At 33.9% G+C, this 19,126-nt stretch overlaps 3 protein-coding genes and 1 long non-coding RNA gene across 5 annotated transcripts; 3 read left to right on the top strand and 1 right to left on the bottom strand.

Moving 5' to 3' along the window:
* Window positions 1–6,112: 6,112 nt before the first annotated feature.
* Window positions 6,113–9,000, top strand: LOC111470080 (mitochondrial outer membrane protein porin of 34 kDa-like). 2 transcript variants are annotated; one of them, XR_002714972.1, is made up of 7 exons: window positions 6,113–6,270; window positions 6,395–6,462; window positions 7,126–7,236; window positions 7,844–7,930; window positions 8,091–8,299; window positions 8,390–8,852; window positions 8,902–9,000. XR_002714972.1 is itself a non-coding variant. In XM_023115561.1 (6 exons), the coding sequence occupies exons 1-6, from the start codon at window positions 6,222–6,224 to the stop codon at window positions 8,694–8,696; spliced, it is 831 nt and encodes a 276-aa protein (XP_022971329.1). In that variant the 5' UTR covers window positions 6,113–6,221; the 3' UTR covers window positions 8,697–8,980. The 2 variants fall into 2 exon arrangements, 1 of the variants encoding a protein (XP_022971329.1); XM_023115561.1 differs by having other exon boundaries at window positions 8,390–8,980.
* Window positions 9,001–9,493: 493 nt separating this feature from the next.
* Window positions 9,494–10,906, top strand: LOC111470205 (thioredoxin H2-like). Its single transcript, XM_023115741.1, has 3 exons — window positions 9,494–9,717; window positions 9,845–9,967; window positions 10,532–10,906. The coding sequence occupies exons 1-3, from the start codon at window positions 9,553–9,555 to the stop codon at window positions 10,676–10,678; spliced, it is 435 nt and encodes a 144-aa protein (XP_022971509.1). The 5' UTR covers window positions 9,494–9,552; the 3' UTR covers window positions 10,679–10,906.
* Window positions 10,907–12,494: 1,588 nt separating this feature from the next.
* LOC111469739 lies at window positions 12,495–15,630 on the bottom strand. The gene is made up of 4 exons (XM_023115139.1): window positions 15,028–15,630; window positions 13,288–13,884; window positions 12,837–13,119; window positions 12,495–12,695 (listed from the first exon to the last, which is right to left on the bottom strand). The coding sequence occupies exons 1-4, from the start codon at window positions 15,301–15,303 to the stop codon at window positions 12,670–12,672; spliced, it is 1,182 nt and encodes a 393-aa protein (XP_022970907.1). The 5' UTR covers window positions 15,304–15,630; the 3' UTR covers window positions 12,495–12,669.
* Window positions 13,729–15,129, top strand: LOC111470281. The gene is made up of 3 exons (XR_002715007.1): window positions 13,729–13,821; window positions 14,072–14,175; window positions 15,012–15,129. It is a non-coding gene; the product is annotated as an uncharacterized LOC111470281 (long non-coding RNA).
* Window positions 15,631–19,126: the final 3,496 nt, after the last annotated feature.

Here is a 19,126-nt window from a genome sequence, read left to right as displayed (position 1 = left end):
TTTTTCTCATGAATTCTCCTCTCCAAGGACTCCTCAACAAAACGGTGTGGTTGAAAGGAAAAATCGTACTTTACAAGAATTTGCTAGATCAATGTTAAATGAGTATGATTTACCTAAATATTTTTGGGCGGAAGCCGTTAATACCGCTTGTTATATTTTAAATAGAGTTTTAATTAGACCTTCATTAAATAAAACTCCTTATGAACTCTGGCATAACAAAATTCCAAATGTTGGGTATTTCAAAGTTTTTGGTTGTAAATGTTTTATTTTGAACAACAAAGAAAAGCTTGGAAAGTTTGATTCAAAAACGGATATTGGTATTTTTCTTGGCTATTCATCTACTAGTAAAGCTTATAGAATTTTCAATAAGAGAACTTTAGTTATTGAAGAATCTATGCATGTGGTATTTGATGAATCTTGCAATAATATTTCTAATGAGTCTATTTGTAGTGATGATTTAGAAAGAAATTTTGGAGATTTACTCGTTAGTGACAACGGCAAAGAAATTGTTACGAGTAAAGAAGAGATGAGCTTAAAGGAAGAAGGTTCTTCATCAATGCCAAAAGAATGGAGGTATGCCTTGTCTCATCCCAAGGACTTGATTCTTGGTGATCTCGAACAAGGTGTGAAAACTCGCTCTTCTATTAATTTATTTAATAATCTTGCTTTTGTTTCTCAAATTGAACCAAAAAGTCTTAAGGATGCCGAAAATGATGAGTTTTGGATTTTAGCCATGCAAGAAGAGCTAAATCAATTTGAAAGGAACAAAGTTTGGGAATTAGTCCATAGGCCATCTAATACTTCTATTATTGGAACCAAATGGGTTTTTAGAAATAAAATGGATGAAAATGGGAATATCATTAGAAATAAAGCTAGGCTTGTAGCTCAAGGTTATTGTCAAGAGGAAGGCATAGATTATGAAGAAACTTTTGCACCCGTTGCTAGATTAGAAGCTATTAGAATGTTACTTGCTTTTGCTTCTTACAAAAATTTTGTATTATATCAAATGGATGTGAAAAGTGCATTTTTGAATGGTTATATTATGGAGGAAGTTTATGTAGAACAACCTCCCGGATTTGAAAATGTAGAATTTCCTCATCATGTCTATAAGTTGAAAAAGGCTCTTTATGGCTTAAAACAAGCTCCAAGAGCTTGGTATGATAGACTTAGTAATTTTCTTATTGGGAATGATTTTAAAATGGGCAAACTCGACACTACACTCTTTATTAAGATTAAAGAAAACGATATGCTATTAGTGCAAATATATGTGGATGATATCATATTTGGTTCTACTAATCCTTCTTTATGTGAAGAATTTTCTAAATGTATGCATAGTGAGTTTGAGATGAGTATGATGGGAGAACTCAGTTTCTTTCTTGGACTTCAAATCAAACAACTCAAGAATGGTATCTTCATCAATCAAGAGAAATACACTAAAGATTTGCTCAAAAGATTCAAGTTCAATGGAGGTAAGATTGCAAGAACTCCCATGAGCACATCCACTAAGCTTGACAAGGATGAAAAAGGTAAAAGTGTGGATATTAAAGCTTATCGAGGTATGATTGGATCTTTACTTTACTTGACCGCTAGTAGACCCGATATTATGTTTAGTGTATGTCTTTGTGCTAGATTTCAATCTTGTCCTAAGGAATCTCATTTACATGCCGTTAAGAGAATATTTAAATATTTGCTTGGAACTATTGATCTAGGATTGTGGTATCCTAGAAATGTTGAATTTAAATTGGTAGGATATTCTGATGCAGATTTTGCCGGAAGCTTACTTGATCGTAAAAGTACTAGTGGAACTTGTCAATTTCTTGGTAGTTCCTTAGTTTCTTGGTTTAGTAAAAAGCAAAATTCGGTTGCCTTATCTACTACCGAAGCGGAATATATTGCGGTTGCTAGTTGCTGTGCTCAAATTCTTTGGATGAAACAAACTCTTTGTGATTTTGGATTAAAGTTTCATAGTGTGCCTATATTTTGTGATAATACAAGTGCTATTAATTTAACTAAAAATCCTATTCATCATTCTAGAACTAAACATATTGACATTAGACATCATTTTATTAGAGAGCATGTGCAAAATGGACATATTATTCTTGATTTTGTAAACTCTAATAATCAACTGGCCGATATTTTCACCAAGCCATTGAATGAAGAAATTTTTTGCAAAAATAGGCTTGAGCTTGGTATTATTCGTTGTGATATATCTTGAATTTTATAATTTTTGAATGCATGTTTTTAGGGGGAGCCATTATGTCATTATTAAATGCATTCTCTTTCAATTGTTCATTTTGATGATTACAAAGGGGGAGAAAATTAAGAAAAATATGTTCTAAATTTGTTATTTTATAATTTATGAATCATTTACTTGGTGTTTCATAATTTCTTGAGGCATTAATATAAGGGAGAATATGCTCTTGAGTGAAATTTATGATAATATATTAGTATGTAGTGATATTATTACATGGATGTTGTATTATTGGTTTTTATGAATTTTTCTTTAAATGATTTGTCATCATCAAAAAGGGGGATATTGTTGGCTTATTGGCCCTTGATCTCACATTAATTAATTTCAATGAATTAATTATTGATGTTTTGATGATAACAAACCTACTTTTAATTATTAACTATTTTCAGTTTTTTGAACTGTCCACAGTATAAGGTCGGGAATAACGATTACAACAACTTTTCAATTACTCAAATCAGAGCTAAAACGAAGAAATTAGAGTCGAGACAACATACCCGACGTGATGATGTGGCAACAAAATCAAAATGATGGACAAATCAAAATATATCAAAGTATGACATTTATAATATTGGAAGAGTAACACATGGTGGAGTTTTTCTTATTATTACATTTCTAAATAAAATTATTTTTACAAATATAAATTTGAATATAACCGTTACTCACATCGAATTTTATTATTACTATATTATATTATTATATTATTATATTTTAAAATTTTGGTAGTTACTCACATCATTTTTATTATTATTATATTATTATATTTATAATAAATTTTGAATTACATTTTACCGTTACTCACATAACTTTTTATTATTATTATATTATATTACTATTATATTAAAATTTTGAAATAAATGAATTTAGAAAATTTTCTTACTTAATTACTTTTAATCTCCACCTTCCATTATTCCTAACACAATCCAATGGTCAATATTCAATCCTACATTTTGCCACTTTTCTCCTCTATATAAACTCATCTTCCCCACATTTTTAAAATATACAACTTACATACATTCTTCAATCCTCATTTGTTCAAAGTCTCCATTGTTTATTGCTCTCTCCAAGCTTACAAGTTTATTTCTTTTCATCTTATTCTTGAGAGGGATTATTATTATATTGTGAGGAAATAGTTGTCAGTATCCCAAATTGTAAATCTACTCTTTGAGAGAGTTGTGGTGTGTTATTATCAAACTCAAATACTTGTATCGGTTTGATCCTGCGTCGTTGAAAGGATTGAGTTTGCTCTTGAACTCGTAAAAAGAGCGGTGTACCGGTTTGGCTCTGATCCGTGGAAAGAGTCGGAAAAGTTATTTATTCAAATTCCCAAGAGGCGCTTGGGGAGTGGAGTAGGTCGAGTTTGACCGAACCACTATAAAACTACGGTGTCATTTTCTCTAACTCTTTCCTATTCAATTTCAAGATTATTATTATGTTTATTGCATGTTCTACTTGATTATTGTTTTGACTTGAATTATTTTGTTTTAGTAATTATCATCTTCTACTTATTTGTAAAAAGTTTTATCATTAGAAAAATTAATCAAGTTTAAACACTTTTATCGTTAAAACCCTATTCACCCCCCCTCTAGGGTTGCCATACCGATCCAACACCCTATACTTATGAACATACAATATGCATGAGATCCCTCTAAATCCATCATAATGTTTCTTCTGACACAACCCTCTAGTCTCATCTCTTTGTTACTCTAGGTAACACATACTCGTGGATATTTATATTAATATCATTTTCACGCTCTTAGAGTTGTGTCCTATGTCGATCTAATGACATGATGCAATATGACACTTATCATCATATAGCATGCTCAATATGAAAAACATCATCATATTAAGGTAAACGTCATGCAATTATCATACTCATCATATTGCCACAAATTGCATCAAACATATCAAGTACGTCATTCATCAAAATATATATATATTGCGCATATCATCAAGTATCGTAACCCACACATCATCATAACTCATACAATTTTTAGCCTATCCTATAGTAAAACCACTTACCTGTAGCTTATACGGGTGTCACCCATTTATCCTTAATGAAAGTTCGATTTTTTCCTTTGTATCCAAGCCAACCTATAAGAATCCGTGACATCAATTTCATGTTCAATTCTCTAACTCTTACAATGGTTCATGTGCTAAACTTCATGCAAGCATTAAAGACTTTGTATGGACAAAGTCTTTGAACGTTATAATCTAAATATATATACATATTATATATGTATTCTATTTATATTAAGATTTCATTTTCTATTTTTTATTTCGAATAACTCGTATCTTTCCTTCTTGTATTTTTTTTAATATTCTAATTAATTCTTCCTTCCAAATCTTTCATTTATCTTATCTGTATCTTCTTTTTTTTTTTTACAGATAAATTTTCTTTCTGAATCTTTCCTTTCTTATTCACCGATTTTCTCTTTTTCTCTCTCTCGGTTATGTATTTACTTCCTATCTTCCCATTTTTCTATTGTATATATTTTTTTATTCTATTGACAAATATTTTCCTCATTTATTCCCGTTATTTTCTATAACCTAACATCATAACCAAAAATCTAAATAACTGGTCAAGGGAACAAGAGATCTAATTCTGAATAATTAGACGAAGGAAAAGGAAATCTGATTCTTACTGATTTCTTATAATAAGATAAATGAAAATAAGATCTGAAATATGACATAATAACAACAAAGCAAGATCTCTCTCCAAAAATTAAATCTCCAGCTCTCTTTTGCATGTTGGTATTTTTTTCTTTTTTTTTTGGGGTAGGAACCTAATCTGGTTTTGTGAGTTGGTTGAGAAGAGATAGTTGATGCATCCTATATTCTGGATTGAGATTTTGACTGATGAGGTTGTTGAGGAGAGATAGTTTGGTAGAGGAAGAGGGGTGAGGAGAGAGTAGTTGAGGGAAAATTATTATTTTAATTATTTACTTATTTATTATTATTATTTTTTCGGGTCGTTAAAATGCATGAACGATATTGTACTCCACGTGCACAAGCGCGCACATACATACAAGAGTTTTTTCGTGACGCAATCAGATAATTTTATAAGAAAATACTGTTTTTCTTATCGGGTTGTGGTGCCTTGAAAGTAAATAGCTTTTGTTGAGTTATTGAGCATAGTTTGTAGTGTGAATCGAGAGTTTTAGTAGTCGCTAATTGTAATAGAACGTGCACAAGCTAGTATAGTTTGTGCGTCGTTTCTTTTCTCTCTCTTATGACCAACTTATTGTGATTTGTTCTGTCACAGTCTTTTTTTTTTTTTTTTAATTTTTGCATATTTTCTCCATGGTCGGGACAAGAGTTGTGATCGTGCGAGAGTGAGCTAACTCCAAATACAACATACTATGAAATAGAATTGGAAAGGTGTTTATTATCAGTGATATTGAAATCCTTTAAATAGGATACAACCTAATACAAATGAGGAAAATATAAAATATATTGTAAATCAAATCATAAATAAAAGATATAGTATCGAAGATATATTCCATAACTAAATATATTCTTCAATATTTGAACCAATTCACTCACCAAATATTATTATCTTAAAAGGTTTTTTATTTTTTATTTTTTATTTTTTTTTATTTTTGTAGAATTATTTATCTAAAATGATATCGCCTCAATTTTGTAATTTTCCCATACACTTAAATTAAAATATTTGAGCTTCACAGAAAAAAGAAAAAAGAAAAAAGAAAAAAGAGAAACAATATTATCATCCTTCAAGAAATTAAAAAAAAAAAAAAAAATCAACGGTCATAAAGGCTACATTGTGACCCTTTGTCTTAGAATCCAACGGTATGAAGACAATTAAGAAAAAAAAAAAGCGCTGAAATTAGGGTTTTGAAGGTGTATATGAGAGCCACCGATTTCTCCAACCATTTTCTACAGCTTCGGGGAAGAGGACTATCGTATTTCTTTGGGAATTTTCATTTCATTTCATTTTCCATTCCTACAAATCATGGGGAAGGGTCCTGGTCTCTACTCTGATATCGGCAAGAGAGCTAGAGGTTATTGATTTCTTCATCTTCATTTCTGGGTTCCGTTTTCCCCCCTTGTAATATGGTGTTCAATATGTCATTTTTGTTGATTTTTTCTTCAAATTTTGTTGTGTTTTTCCTTTTTCTTTGGCAGATCTTCTTTACAGAGACTACCAGAGCGACCAGAAGTTCACCATCACCACTTACTCCCCCACTGGAGTTGTGAGTTCGTCCTGCCACACTTTCTTCAGATTCTAGATCTGTTTTTGTGTCTAAGATACACTTGTGGATGTAATTTCCATTCGTGAATGAATCTTGAAGAACGCAAAAGAGAAGAAAAAACAAAAAATGAAAATAAGCTTCTTAATATACTTTCTTGACTTCTCTATGCTGTTCTATGGATTGCAATTATGATCTTCGTTTCTGTTTGTAATCGATATTGAACGTATTATCAGAACTTATTACAGCCTTCCTTGATATATATAATTTGGGTTGGGTTTCGATTCTTTGAGGTAATGAATATAGGGTTTTCTTTTATTTGAATGATCATTGACAAATGCGCTTGCATTACCACTCTGTTTTTTGGGCATCATTGGTTTCTTTTCGTGTAAAATAAATTGTAGTTGCTCTAATGTTTGGTTACTTTGCATTTTGTTTGTGTTGCATGCACCAATCATCATCCACAGTGATTCATAATTCTTTTGCACCAGAGGTTTCTTTGAATTAGTTCAGGCTTCCATTAAAAGTTCCAAGTTCCATCTCAGATTTGCTGCTTGCTTGCTTGCTAGTTTTTTGTACTTAGTATTTGGATGTAACTTCGATAATTCTTCTCCTCTATTGTTACAAGCCTTTTCTAATTCTTTGTTTATGTGTTTTTATTTGTAGGCTATAACATCTTCAGGAACGAAGAAGGGTGACCTGTTTTTGGGTGATGTTAATACTCAGCTCAAGAACAAAAACATCACGACCGATATCAAAGTTGACACAAGCTCCAATGTAATCTATTTTTCTTTTAACTTTTCTACTTTGTTATCCTTCAGATTATGATTAAGTATGTACCTGCTCGTCTCTCTGTCTCCCTCTCCCCCCATTACTTTATACCAGTTTTAAAATTTTATACATTTAAACTTCCATAGTTTTTTCCATTAGCCTATCAAGAAACTTTAAGGTTCACTTGTAGTATCATTGTTGTTTCATGTTTATATCTGAATGTCTATGATTTTTATCCAATTATGGGGCACTATGCAGCTTAAGGTCCTTTGAAAAAGTCTAAATGATATACAGAAAGTAAATGTGAACTGTTCACAATCAAGGATTATATGATCATGTATAGCTGTATGAACATGCGAAGTATACTGATTAAAATACCAACATAGAGTATAACATTTGAATCAAGTTTTTGTCTCGATTCTTTTTGTGGAAGGTAGACTCTCTTGTCTAGTTCAATTCCTTCGAACTTCTATTGATTAGAATAGGAAACCATAATTCTTCATAGTCAATAGTCATAGGTTGGTCCATTTTCATGTTGAAAGCAGCACGATTACCTCTCTTTGTAGCTCATATCAGTTAACAATCTAAGAAATGCTGTTCTGAAATTTTGTAGCTTGTTACAACTATAACTGTGGATGAACCTGCTCCTGGATTGAAGGCAATACTTAGTTTCAAAGTCCCTGATCAAAGGTCTGGTAAGGTGAGTGATGGAATAATGTACTTTCAGACTCTGGATATTGTATCCTACTTTTTGATGGAGTTGTGCATTTTCTTTTTCATTTTGTGCTGACTGACGTGTTGAAATAGTTATAAACTAGTTGATAAGAATCAACCAACTGATTTTTGTTTTTGTCAAGTAGGTGGAACTGCAATATCTGCATGACTATGCTGGAATCAGCACGAGTATTGGGTTGACAGCCAATCCTATCGTCAACTTTTCTGGTGTCGTTGGGTCAAATCTTCTTGCCCTTGGTACCGATCTCTCATTTGACACCAAAACTGGAAACTTCACCAAAGTCAATACTGGACTGAGCTTTGCTAACGCAGACCTAATTGCTTCTCTGACCTTGTGAGTTTTCTAGTCAACTCTCTTACAGGTTTATGAGTTTTACTCCTTTTTGGTACATATTAACGGGAATTATGTCCATTAATGACCCAGGAATGACAAGGGTGATACGTTGAGTGCATCATACTATCACACAGTGAACCCTTTGACCAGCACAGCCGTCGGAGCGGAGGTCGCTCACAGCTTTTCCTCCAATGAGAATACGATCACTGTTGGAACTCAACATGCACTTGATCCACTGACCACGGTGAAGGCTCGAGTGAACAACTTTGGGAAGGCAAGTGCTCTTATCCAGCACGAGTGGCGTCCAAAGTCGTTCTTCACTGTATCTGGTGAGGTAGACACCAAAGCGATTGACAAGAGTGCTAAGGTTGGACTAGCTTTGGCCCTCAAGCCATGATAGGACAAATTTATTACTCGCTATGGCTGGAAGAATTAAGGTAGAGTTTTCTGGTACATAGCTCCCCAAGTTGTTTGCTGAGACCTCGATGATATGTGTTGATGAATGTTGCCGCCAGTTGTTTTGGATTGTAGAAATAAATGTTAAGATGATGATGTGGGTATCATAGACATATATTTGGTACCGTTTTTTGCACTGTGATCAGTACCTTTTGAAACCGGGCCAGATGAAACTGGTTGAGGAGGAGATTTACAATTGAAATATTGTTCCATTTTTCTTTCTTTTTAAAGCATCTTTTTTGCTATTCAATCTCCGTTCCACTACCTACTTTTTTTTTTTTGTTTTATTGCCAATAAATACTTTATGGATTGAGTTTGTTTTCCCCTCAAATTACAATCTATCTTTATTGTTAATTTAATATATATATATATTTAATTTTTTAAAATATGTATATTAAATAAAAATATCTAAAAATAAATAAATAAATATTTTTATTATATATTATTTTACTTTTATTAAAAATCAAAATTTTAATAAATGTTTTGAGCTAGTTAACCAATTTAATCTGTAACCCAATCTCAAAATTGAAAAAAAATAACGAGTTAGATATAAAAATGTTTCAGTGAAAAATAAAAAATATAATTTAAAGAGACTTAAAACTTTCATAATTATCATAAATTAGAGACAATTATGATAATTTTATACCTTAAATATCCCTAATTGGTATTTGGTAGTTGGGCCGCAGTTATAAATGCCATGGCCCATTGGGTTCTCGAAGTCTACGCCGGCACAGAACACGCCATTTTCTTTTGTTAAGAGAGAGAAAATAGAGAGAGAGAGAGAGAGAGAGAGAGCAATGGGAGTTCTTTTCTCAACGATCGGCACTCTTCTTTCTAAATGGTTCGGCCCCTCAATGGCGAGTGCCGAAGCTGCCTCGTCGGAGCCGTCGTCGGTGTCTTCTTTTCATTCGTCGGCCAGATGGAAACTCCACTTCGATTCCGTTCAGGAATCCTCCAAGCTCGTAAGAATCAATTTTACCTTTTCCACTGCCAGTCGTTTGATTGAAGGGATTTTTTTTCTAGGACTACTGTTGATCGGTGATATGATTTTCTCTCTTCCTTGAATTTTTTGCGACTGTGTGAGAGTAGATGGTGATTGATTTCTCGGCGACTTGGTGCGGACCTTGTAGGCTCATGGAGCCGTCCTTCAACGCCATGGCCAGTACATATACTGATGTTGAGTTCATCAAAATCGATGTCGATGAGTTATCTGTATGTCTTTCTACTTCTAATTTGGCATTCCCTTGTTTCTGTATCTGATTCTTAATTGCAATTGTTGCTAATTATAAATTTTGGTGGTTTATGTTAGGGTGTTTGTCAGTTTAGTCTCTGTTACTTTAATAATATCTTTCTGTTGGTCTATGTTGAAATTGAATGATAGTAGTGAGTTAGCATAAGCTTAGAAGAGGAATTGGGGATATAAGAGTGGAAAATTTGCAATTTCTGCCAATTTCTTATTAACTTGGAGACGAAATACTATACTTTTCTCTCTGAATAGGTATGGTATCATGTAATTTTATCATAGAAGCTTGGAGGAGTTATGATATAATTGAAAACTATGCCCTCTGCTCACAGCTCAACAAGTTAAGACATTGTATCCTCAATTAAAATGTTAGAGACTTGAATCTGCATCCCAACATGTTATTGAATTCTAGAATAATGTTCAAACATGATTTGCTAGATTGAATCTTTTTGACACGAACTAACGTGAAAAAATGACAAAGAAATTTACCCTGAATCCAATTGTAAGAATGACACGAGTGTCTCTATAATCAGGATGTGGCTCAGGATTTTGGAGTACAAGCAATGCCAACATTTGTATTGCTGAGGAGAGGGAAAGTGTTGGATACGGTGGTTGGAGCCCGTAAGGAAGAGCTGGAGAAGAAGATTCAGAAGCACCGATCAGCTTCTGGTGGAACTTAAATCGAAAAACCTCCATCAATAAGTTCTCTCTCCCACTCTTCTTCCTCTTTTTATACAAACATATGAAAATTATCTATATTCTAACTTGACCAGTGATTTGAATTTACACGTATTATATAAACTCCATGTTCTTGTTTGAGCTCAATCTGACTGATTTTCTCTCTCCTGTAAGATATACCCATTGTTAACCTTTTTTTGGTCTAATGATTCTTTCGTTTATTTTCTCCTATCATCTGTGTGCTTGAAAACCCAACAGTTTTTAGGTGATTTCTTGCAAATATCCCAAGTTTTTGAAGTTGAATTGGAATTTTGATATCCATGTGAAACCAATCTGGGTATTGTAGCTTAGCTAAGAGTTTCTATGATCTGGAGAACTTTTTTCTCTCATTTATTGTGGCATTCCTCTATGGAAAGGAAAATTCTTTAGTTGTAACGGGAAAGGTTAAATCTCTGCCTTCTGAAATGGTTGGCATGATGTTGTTTCTCCCATAGGACCCTAATAGAAACATATTCTTACTAAGCTGGAGGCCAAAGTAATTTGAGGCACTAAAATCACCCCTCTCCAAAGTATTCTTACTCAAACCTGTAGCCACCAACCAATTGCCATATTTCATCCTTTACAACTTCCTTAATCACTTACTCTCATTGCTCTAATAATATTCGTAATCTAACTTTGAAGTTTTTAATAAAATAAATCAAATTCTAAAAATAAGCAACATCTCATCCTCAGATCAAAAAAATGTAACAATCTTAAATTAAATCTAATCCTTTAAATTAACATTGTTTAAACAGAAACTCTTAATACAAAGAAGCATACACTACATTGACCACAGTGATCAAAATGATGAAGAGCTGACATGTACTAAGAACTTATAGGGAAATATGCTTAAGGACCCATTAAGCATATAGGAATAGAATTAAGCATTCAACGATCACATCTACCGTTAGAAAGGGTAAATCGCTGAAGTGAGATATATACAACTAACTCGGTCGGTTGGCCCTCCTGAACTAAGACTCTATTCCCCAACCAAACATTTCAGAAAAAAACCCTCCAATCTTGGACCCCTGCATCATGAAGGTGTCCCGAGTGTTTGAATTTTGAAAGGTATATACCCATATTCTTCTCAATTAAACTAGTTGCAAACCTAGGAATGAGAGCATGCGGCTCGTGAGGTGAACATCAAATCAAGTTTACGACCTTCTCTACCCCTCCACACTTTGTCATAACTAATGCTAATCCCATCATTTTTTCAAGCATAATCCATTATATTACGTGGAGTTGTACTCATCTAGAAATCTCTTAACAATCCACAATTTTCTAGACCTAAATATTGAAGCACAAAGGTACCATTTATGAGTTGATGATACACTCGACATTGAACTGTTTCTTACTGGATTGGAAACCTCATTTTTAATGCAAGCATGTAGACAACCTTCTCCAAATCATCCTAACTCCAAAAAAAAATATAATCTTTTGAAATGAAAACAGTTTGTATTAGCATGCCAATACTTTCAATGTCAATGAACTTACTCTTTCTCCTCTTTGTTAGTGTTCTTCGTTGAACTTAGGCTTCCACCATTCGATACCCTGCAAACATCCAAGCAATTGATTTGGTGAATTCCAAAAGGGTTGACTTATTACCACTAAGTCAGACTTGTAATTCTTGTAGACATTATCTTCATCCCAAACGCCATCCTATACTATAAATTTTGAAACCTAAAAAATCGAATAAATGTGCAACATTCGATAACGACTAAGCTTACAATGTTTGAATAATGTATCTAAAGTCTGTGAATAATGATTATTACTACAACTGATACAAACAAAGCGGCATTTTGTATGTTACAACTGATACAAAAATTTCAGACAAAAATTTAATTGGGAATTAACAAGCATGAGCTCCTCTTTCTCAACTTTAACACGAAAAATTCTGTCAATTTTGGAGCTGCAAAAACATTCCTAGAAAACCTTGTGGTTTGACTTCTCTGCTCTACGGGCTTTCGGGTGCTTCGACATCTGATGAACATTTAGTGATGCGATCAGACAATAGTTTAAAACCTAGGAAATGCTACCTTATTCCATATGATAAAATGAGAGATATGGGCAATTAGCTAAAGTTACAAGGACCAAAAGTAAATTTTTTGAAGCTATACTAACCTCCGGAAGAAGGGACAACAACAACGTGCATGTCGTTGTTGTTGGGAGGAAGTTGAAGGCGAAGAGGATAAAGTTTTTGATTGAGAGGGTTGCGAGAGCAGACAACGATGTCTTCTAGGCCGGTCTCCTCTTTTAATCTCTCCTTCAACTCTTCCACTTCACTTCCTTTGAATATTAACCTCACCTCTTCTCCTTCTTCCACTTCTCCTTTCTCGTTTGCGATTTTGTAATGAATCACTCTCCCCTCGACCTTCAGTGTCGATTCGTCCTGTGGCCCACTTGACTGCATTTGATTAGATTTGATATCAACATAAGATATTAATACATATGTAAAATATTACTAATCTCACATATTTCATACTTATGCAATAGTTATACATTGATTTAGCCTGATTTGTTGTCCCTATGTTATTTTTGACAAAAAGTTATAGAATTGAGATCATGAGCTGACCTTGTGATGGGAATGATGATCTCGGGACGGCGACGACTCAACCTTTGAATGGTGGTGGGATGTAGTCATCCATGGTGGTGGGGGTGGGGGGAGAATAGGTTCATATCCAGTAGAACTAGCTATGGAATCGAGAGAGTTGAAAGTTTGAATCACCATAACATCAACGTCCCAAAGAATCCAATCTTGATGGGAGGTTGAATGAGGAATATCATGAGTAATGGAGTTTCGCCAGGGAGGCAAGCCACCATTGGCCCTTAGGAACTGGCCGTAGCGAGTTCTGAACTTGATCTGATCGCCCTCTCTAATGGGCTCCCACTCGACGGAGGAATCAAGCCTTTTGGGCAGGGTTTGAAGGACCTTCTTACCAGTTATGCCCAAAAGAAAGGGGATGTTGGTGGCCGTAAGGTACGTGCCGAAGCAGCTCTTGAAGCGAAGACCGGTTGAATGCTCGATGAATTCCACCGTCCATCTGGCGTTCTTGATCGAGCCATTGCGGTCTTGACACACGGATTCTTCGTCTTCCTCTGCTAGAAGGTACTTGTCATGGTGGCTTTTTAGACGAACCACTTGTGCCCTTCGAAATAGCTCCATTGCACTCTGTTAAATCCCCCACCAAAGTTATGGCCAATTAGCTCACAAACAAAAAAACACTCAAAATTCAGAACAAATCATGTCCAAACGGGGGATCGAATGCGAAACTCAATTGTTCTGAGCTCCAAAGAAAAAGACCAAAAATCAAAATTCAAGAACACACAACGAATTTAAAGGAGAAACTTTTTTTCAGGAGAAAGAAGCAGAGAGGCAAATGAACCACGGGGAAAGTAAAGAACTGTATACCCGATAAAGGAGGAGCCCACGGCTTTGCCTCGCCGGAATCTGCTAATTCCGGTAATAGTTTTTGTGGTTCAAACCTAGCTCTGTTCTTTTTTTTTTTTTTTAAATTCATTTTACTCCAAATTATTTCAATTTTAAATTACAAAATTTAGATAATAATAGTAATATAAGGAGGTTATTATTTTTTTTTCTTTCTATATTTTAAGTTTAGAGATGTAGAATGATATTTTTGAAGTTTTTTTGATATTGATGAAACTTTTTGAAAAATTTAGGATATTTTCTTTATTAAAGGTATTTTTGAAAATTTTATGATATTTTTGAAATGTTTAAAATTATTTTTGAATTTAGCTGAAAATTAAAGGATATTTAGATAATTTGAAAATTTTATTTAAAAGTTCAATAATATATTTTTTTTTAAGGCAAATGAACATTTCAACGACATTTTTATTAATTTAGTTTATAAAAAGTTTACAATAATAAAAGGAAGCGTATTAAATATGAATGTAATTAATTAAAATATAATTTTGAAATTCCTGAGCTAGAAGGCATCCTATATTGTCCTTCACGTTAGTTCTGTCTCGAAGTCAGAGGTCAACGTCGTTGAATTGGTCAACTTTGACAGATTCGAAGCAAATTGTTTCTTTAAAAAAATAAATAATTTAATTATGAAATAACTTATAAACACTCTCTATTCTATCATTTATTATCATTATTCTTTACCATTTAATTCATAAGAAAGCTAAGAGAACAAATAATAATTAATAATAAAAAACTAAAAGTTAAATAGATGAAATTTTAACATTTTTAATTTTTTTTTTTTTTGAAATGTTAAGGATATTGATTTATTTATTTTTTACTATTCAAATGAAATGAGAAAATGGATTAAACAGTTGTCCGGAAGCTTACCAGATCTCTGTCAGTGACGTGGCCAGATCCGGTACCGGAGATGGACATCGACGGCGACCGGGTTTCTAAATCGTAATCAGAATTACTCGAGAACGACGAATTGCTCGAAAAGCTGGCCGCCGGTGAGATACAGTCAGCCGCCAACTCATCAAGCGGCGTGATATCAAGAGCATCCACACTCCAAAGCACCCATTCCTGCGTCGCCGTCCGGCGTGGGATATCGTGAGTGACAGAGTTTCTCCACGGCGGCGCTCCGCCGTTTGCACGGAGGAACATCCCAGCCCTCGTTTTCAACTTCACGAAACACCCATCTTTCCTCGGCTCCCACTCGATGGAGCCTTCACTGGGGACGGCGGCAATATCCGCCTGGACGACCTTCTTCCCGGCGGTGCCGAGAATGAAAGGCGCGTCGTAGGCAGTGAGGTACTTGCCGAAGCAGCTCTTGAGGTGTATGACGTGGGGCTTTCCGGCGATGAGCTCCACCGTCCATCGGACGTGAGGGGTGGCGCCGTTGCGGGTTAGGCGGGTGGATTGTTGGTCGTCGGCGGCTTGGAGGTACTTGCCCAGATGGCTTTGAAGGCGAACAACTCTGGCGGTGTTGAAAAACTCCATGGAAGGACAACAAGAAGGTATAATAGGGAAGTGTCTTTTAATTGTAGGAAAGGGGTTGACCAAGTACCCTAGGTCAATTTTGTTTTTTTTTTCCTAGGTTGGCTACCATGACCATCCTAGAAATCACACTTAACACGTGGCTTGAGTATTTAAGAAATACTCAGCAAGTCACTACATTATTGGAGTTAATAATGTAATCACACACGTTTGATGATGAGACCTATCTTTTAAAATCGTAACATGGCCTTAGACTCTTTCCAGTTTCGGATAGGGTTGGATGTATAATACTTTCTCACACACGGTTCACGCACACATGGACCCACTAGGTGGGCTTGTATAGACACCTCCTAGACCTGACTTAGTTGAGAAGCAAAATAAAATGTAAGAACTTATTTTGATTTGGTTTAGTTAATTATAACAGTGAGATCAAATAATTTTTTGAATCATTGAACGGATTTTAAGAAACTCTTGAATACAATAATTAAATCTATAAAACTATTTCACATATTTTTAATGTCACATTAATACCCAACTACTTTGATTGGGTTATAATTTATGATATGTCACTATTAAGAAGTACATGGTATGATATTATAGAAGTACATGGTATGATATTTTTGAATGCACGTATGTTTCTAAAATAACTTAAATTTTGACATAAAATAAATACATAATTACCCATTTTTAACCGAAGAAAATTAATATTGTAGAGGAATCAAACCAAATCGAAGTATTGACCTGAACCATGGTTTGACCTAAATCAGTTGATTTTGATCAATATTAAATTTTTTTCTATACTTCAATTGCAATTTTAGCGACTTGCTTCTACTCTAGGCCAAATCTTAAGTGTCACATCTTATTTCATCATCGAGATTCTCAACATGACTAACACGCTTCTAAATCAATAAGAAGCTTCACTAGGATGAGTTCGAAGCCTTACACATCACATCACGTTCCATACAATCATGTCATAACCCTTGAAGAACAACATATCGTTACATGCATTACACATCACATCAGACTAAACAGCATACATAGCATACATTCACGTTCACATGACTACGTACTTAAGCACAATAATCTAGCATACAATGTATCATATCATAAACAAGTCATAACGTAAACACTTCATAGTCATATCGTTTTCTAACTTACCATAGCCTTAACATTCTGATACCTATCACAGACATATCATTACGTAACGTACCTTAGTCATATCATCACAAGAACGTATCCTAACGCTCTCGTTCTATCAATTTATCACAAACCTATCCCTTTCTACCCATAACCTAACTGTATTCTTTCATCAATCTCTCATATCCATAGCACTCCGGTATGTAATCTAACATTAACGTTTCATGAACGTATCTTACTCCTATCGTTACATTTCGTTTTGTGCATCCTTCTCGTATCCTATCTCAAACATATTCTTGATCACATCGTACTATAATTATTATCATACAATCCACATATTATAACATAACATAACATATAGGAAGCATATCGATCCATTCTCTTTTGATTTGAATGGGCCTGGTCTCCCGAGGCGAGGTACATATGGCCGGCCCTTCGGGTGTCTCGGTGATACAAACAAAGAAAAGACGAATTCCAATCCCCTATCACAACAAGCCAATCCGAAGAAATAGAATCGAATAATCTACCTTTTGTCTTCATGTTGATTCCGCTCGACAATCAAGCTGCACTGCCTTCTAACAAACAAGTGGCTAAGAGTTAGCAAGCAACCTTGGCCTCTTGACCGGAGGTGATCCCTTCCTTTCCAACCCATCGATAATTCACACATATCAATATATATGACACATGCAGAACCACACAGGTCACTTACCTGGCTCGCTTAAGTCGTTGTCACAAATATATCTTTAATGAAAGTTCGTCCTTTGAAATTCAATCTATTATGAGCTCATGACATCAGTTTCAAGTTTGAACTCTATAAAATTATTTTCCTAATTTACATTGGTCATCCTAAAATTATGATATTTTCTGTTAGACAAAATTTAAAGGAGCTCACTGATATTTCCTGTTTTATTGTTAAATCTTGTTCAACAAATCTTTTCTCAATCTCCCTCCTTTTCTCAATCTCCCTCCCTCTCTAATTATTTGAATTATGTCAGTAGGTTTTCAATTGTGTAAACAGATATTACTGCCCTTGGCTACCATCTTTTAGTTTATAGATCTGTTAACTAAAATTTTATTGAATCTAACCTTATAACTTCTTAAAATGCTAACAAAAATCTAATCAATTATATATGGGATCTGATTATTACATGATTGTTAAGATATGAAAGAAGATTTGTTCTTAAATTTAGATAGAATTTTACCGTAATACGCATAAGCCATTTTACTTCTTCTCAAATCTGACTATGGTTGTTTTTCTGTTTTTTTTTTTTTGTTTGCAGTTGGGGTAAGGATGAGTCGAGTAGAGATAATTGTGGAAGGGATGAGATGTTAGTGGAGAGAGGTGGAGAATTTTTTTTTTTTTTTTAATTTTAATTTTAATTAATTAATTTATTTATTATTATTATTGTTTTAACTATTTTTTTTATAAAGTATTTTCTTTTATTTGTTTATTTCTTTATTTATTTTTGGACTATTACAAGGTCTAACCTTGAGAGTAGTCTAGTTCAACCAAGGTCAGCATAGCTCAACTCGACCGGTCGAGACAACTTTTGGCTTGGACTTGTTTCCACATTTGTACTTTGGTAGGTGCTTGGTTTTAAGGAATCAATTTCTACACATTTATAGCCAATCCCGAGATCAAACTTTTAGTTTCACAAGAAAAAACTAATCAAACTCGTTTGGAATCAAATCAAACTTCCAATTGTTGGTTGTTCACCTTTAAGCGAAGTTATACATAGTTGATGTCATGCCCTACGTACTGAAACATACCAAATGTTGTCGTTTTGATCCAATGCCGACCCTAAATTGTGTATGTTGTCTTCATAAAATAAACTTTAAAAATGTAGTAAAACGAACCATTATACTTTCCTTTAGCCTAAAACTAAGTTTTTTTATTTTTTTTATTTTTTATAATTTTATATAGTTTAAGTTGCATGTATAGAATCATTAAAGTCTGACTTGATCAATCTTTACTCGTAAATTGAATCGAATCTTAAACAAGTTTTTCTACCTTGAGATATAGATCAACTTGATAATTTAGATCTTATTTTTCTTTCATATTTTAGATCAAAAAGTCTGGTTCTTTAACAAAGTTATTAGATCAAATTCCTAAAAAAGTTTATATCTAAAACAATTTTAATTAGATCCCTCATCAGTGAAGGGTTTGATCATTCTTGATTTTAACTTTCCTCGAAAAAGCCTCGATCAAGAGATGAACAAACAGCACGCGTTGCCTTTCGTTTGAACGTTTTTCATTAATTTTCTTAATAATCTTCCTCGTTCATCTCTAATTTCTTTGTCAACCCGGATAAACATGTATGGAGACATTCCTAATGGTAATTTAGTTGTATCT

This window comes from Cucurbita maxima, unplaced genomic scaffold (genome assembly GCF_002738345.1).
Source record: "Cucurbita maxima cultivar Rimu unplaced genomic scaffold, Cmax_1.0 Cma_Scf00002, whole genome shotgun sequence".
Lineage (NCBI taxonomy): Eukaryota > Viridiplantae > Streptophyta > Magnoliopsida > Cucurbitales > Cucurbitaceae > Cucurbita > Cucurbita maxima.
Note: the sequence above shows the minus strand (reverse complement) of the source record. Positions and strands in the feature narration are given on the sequence as shown.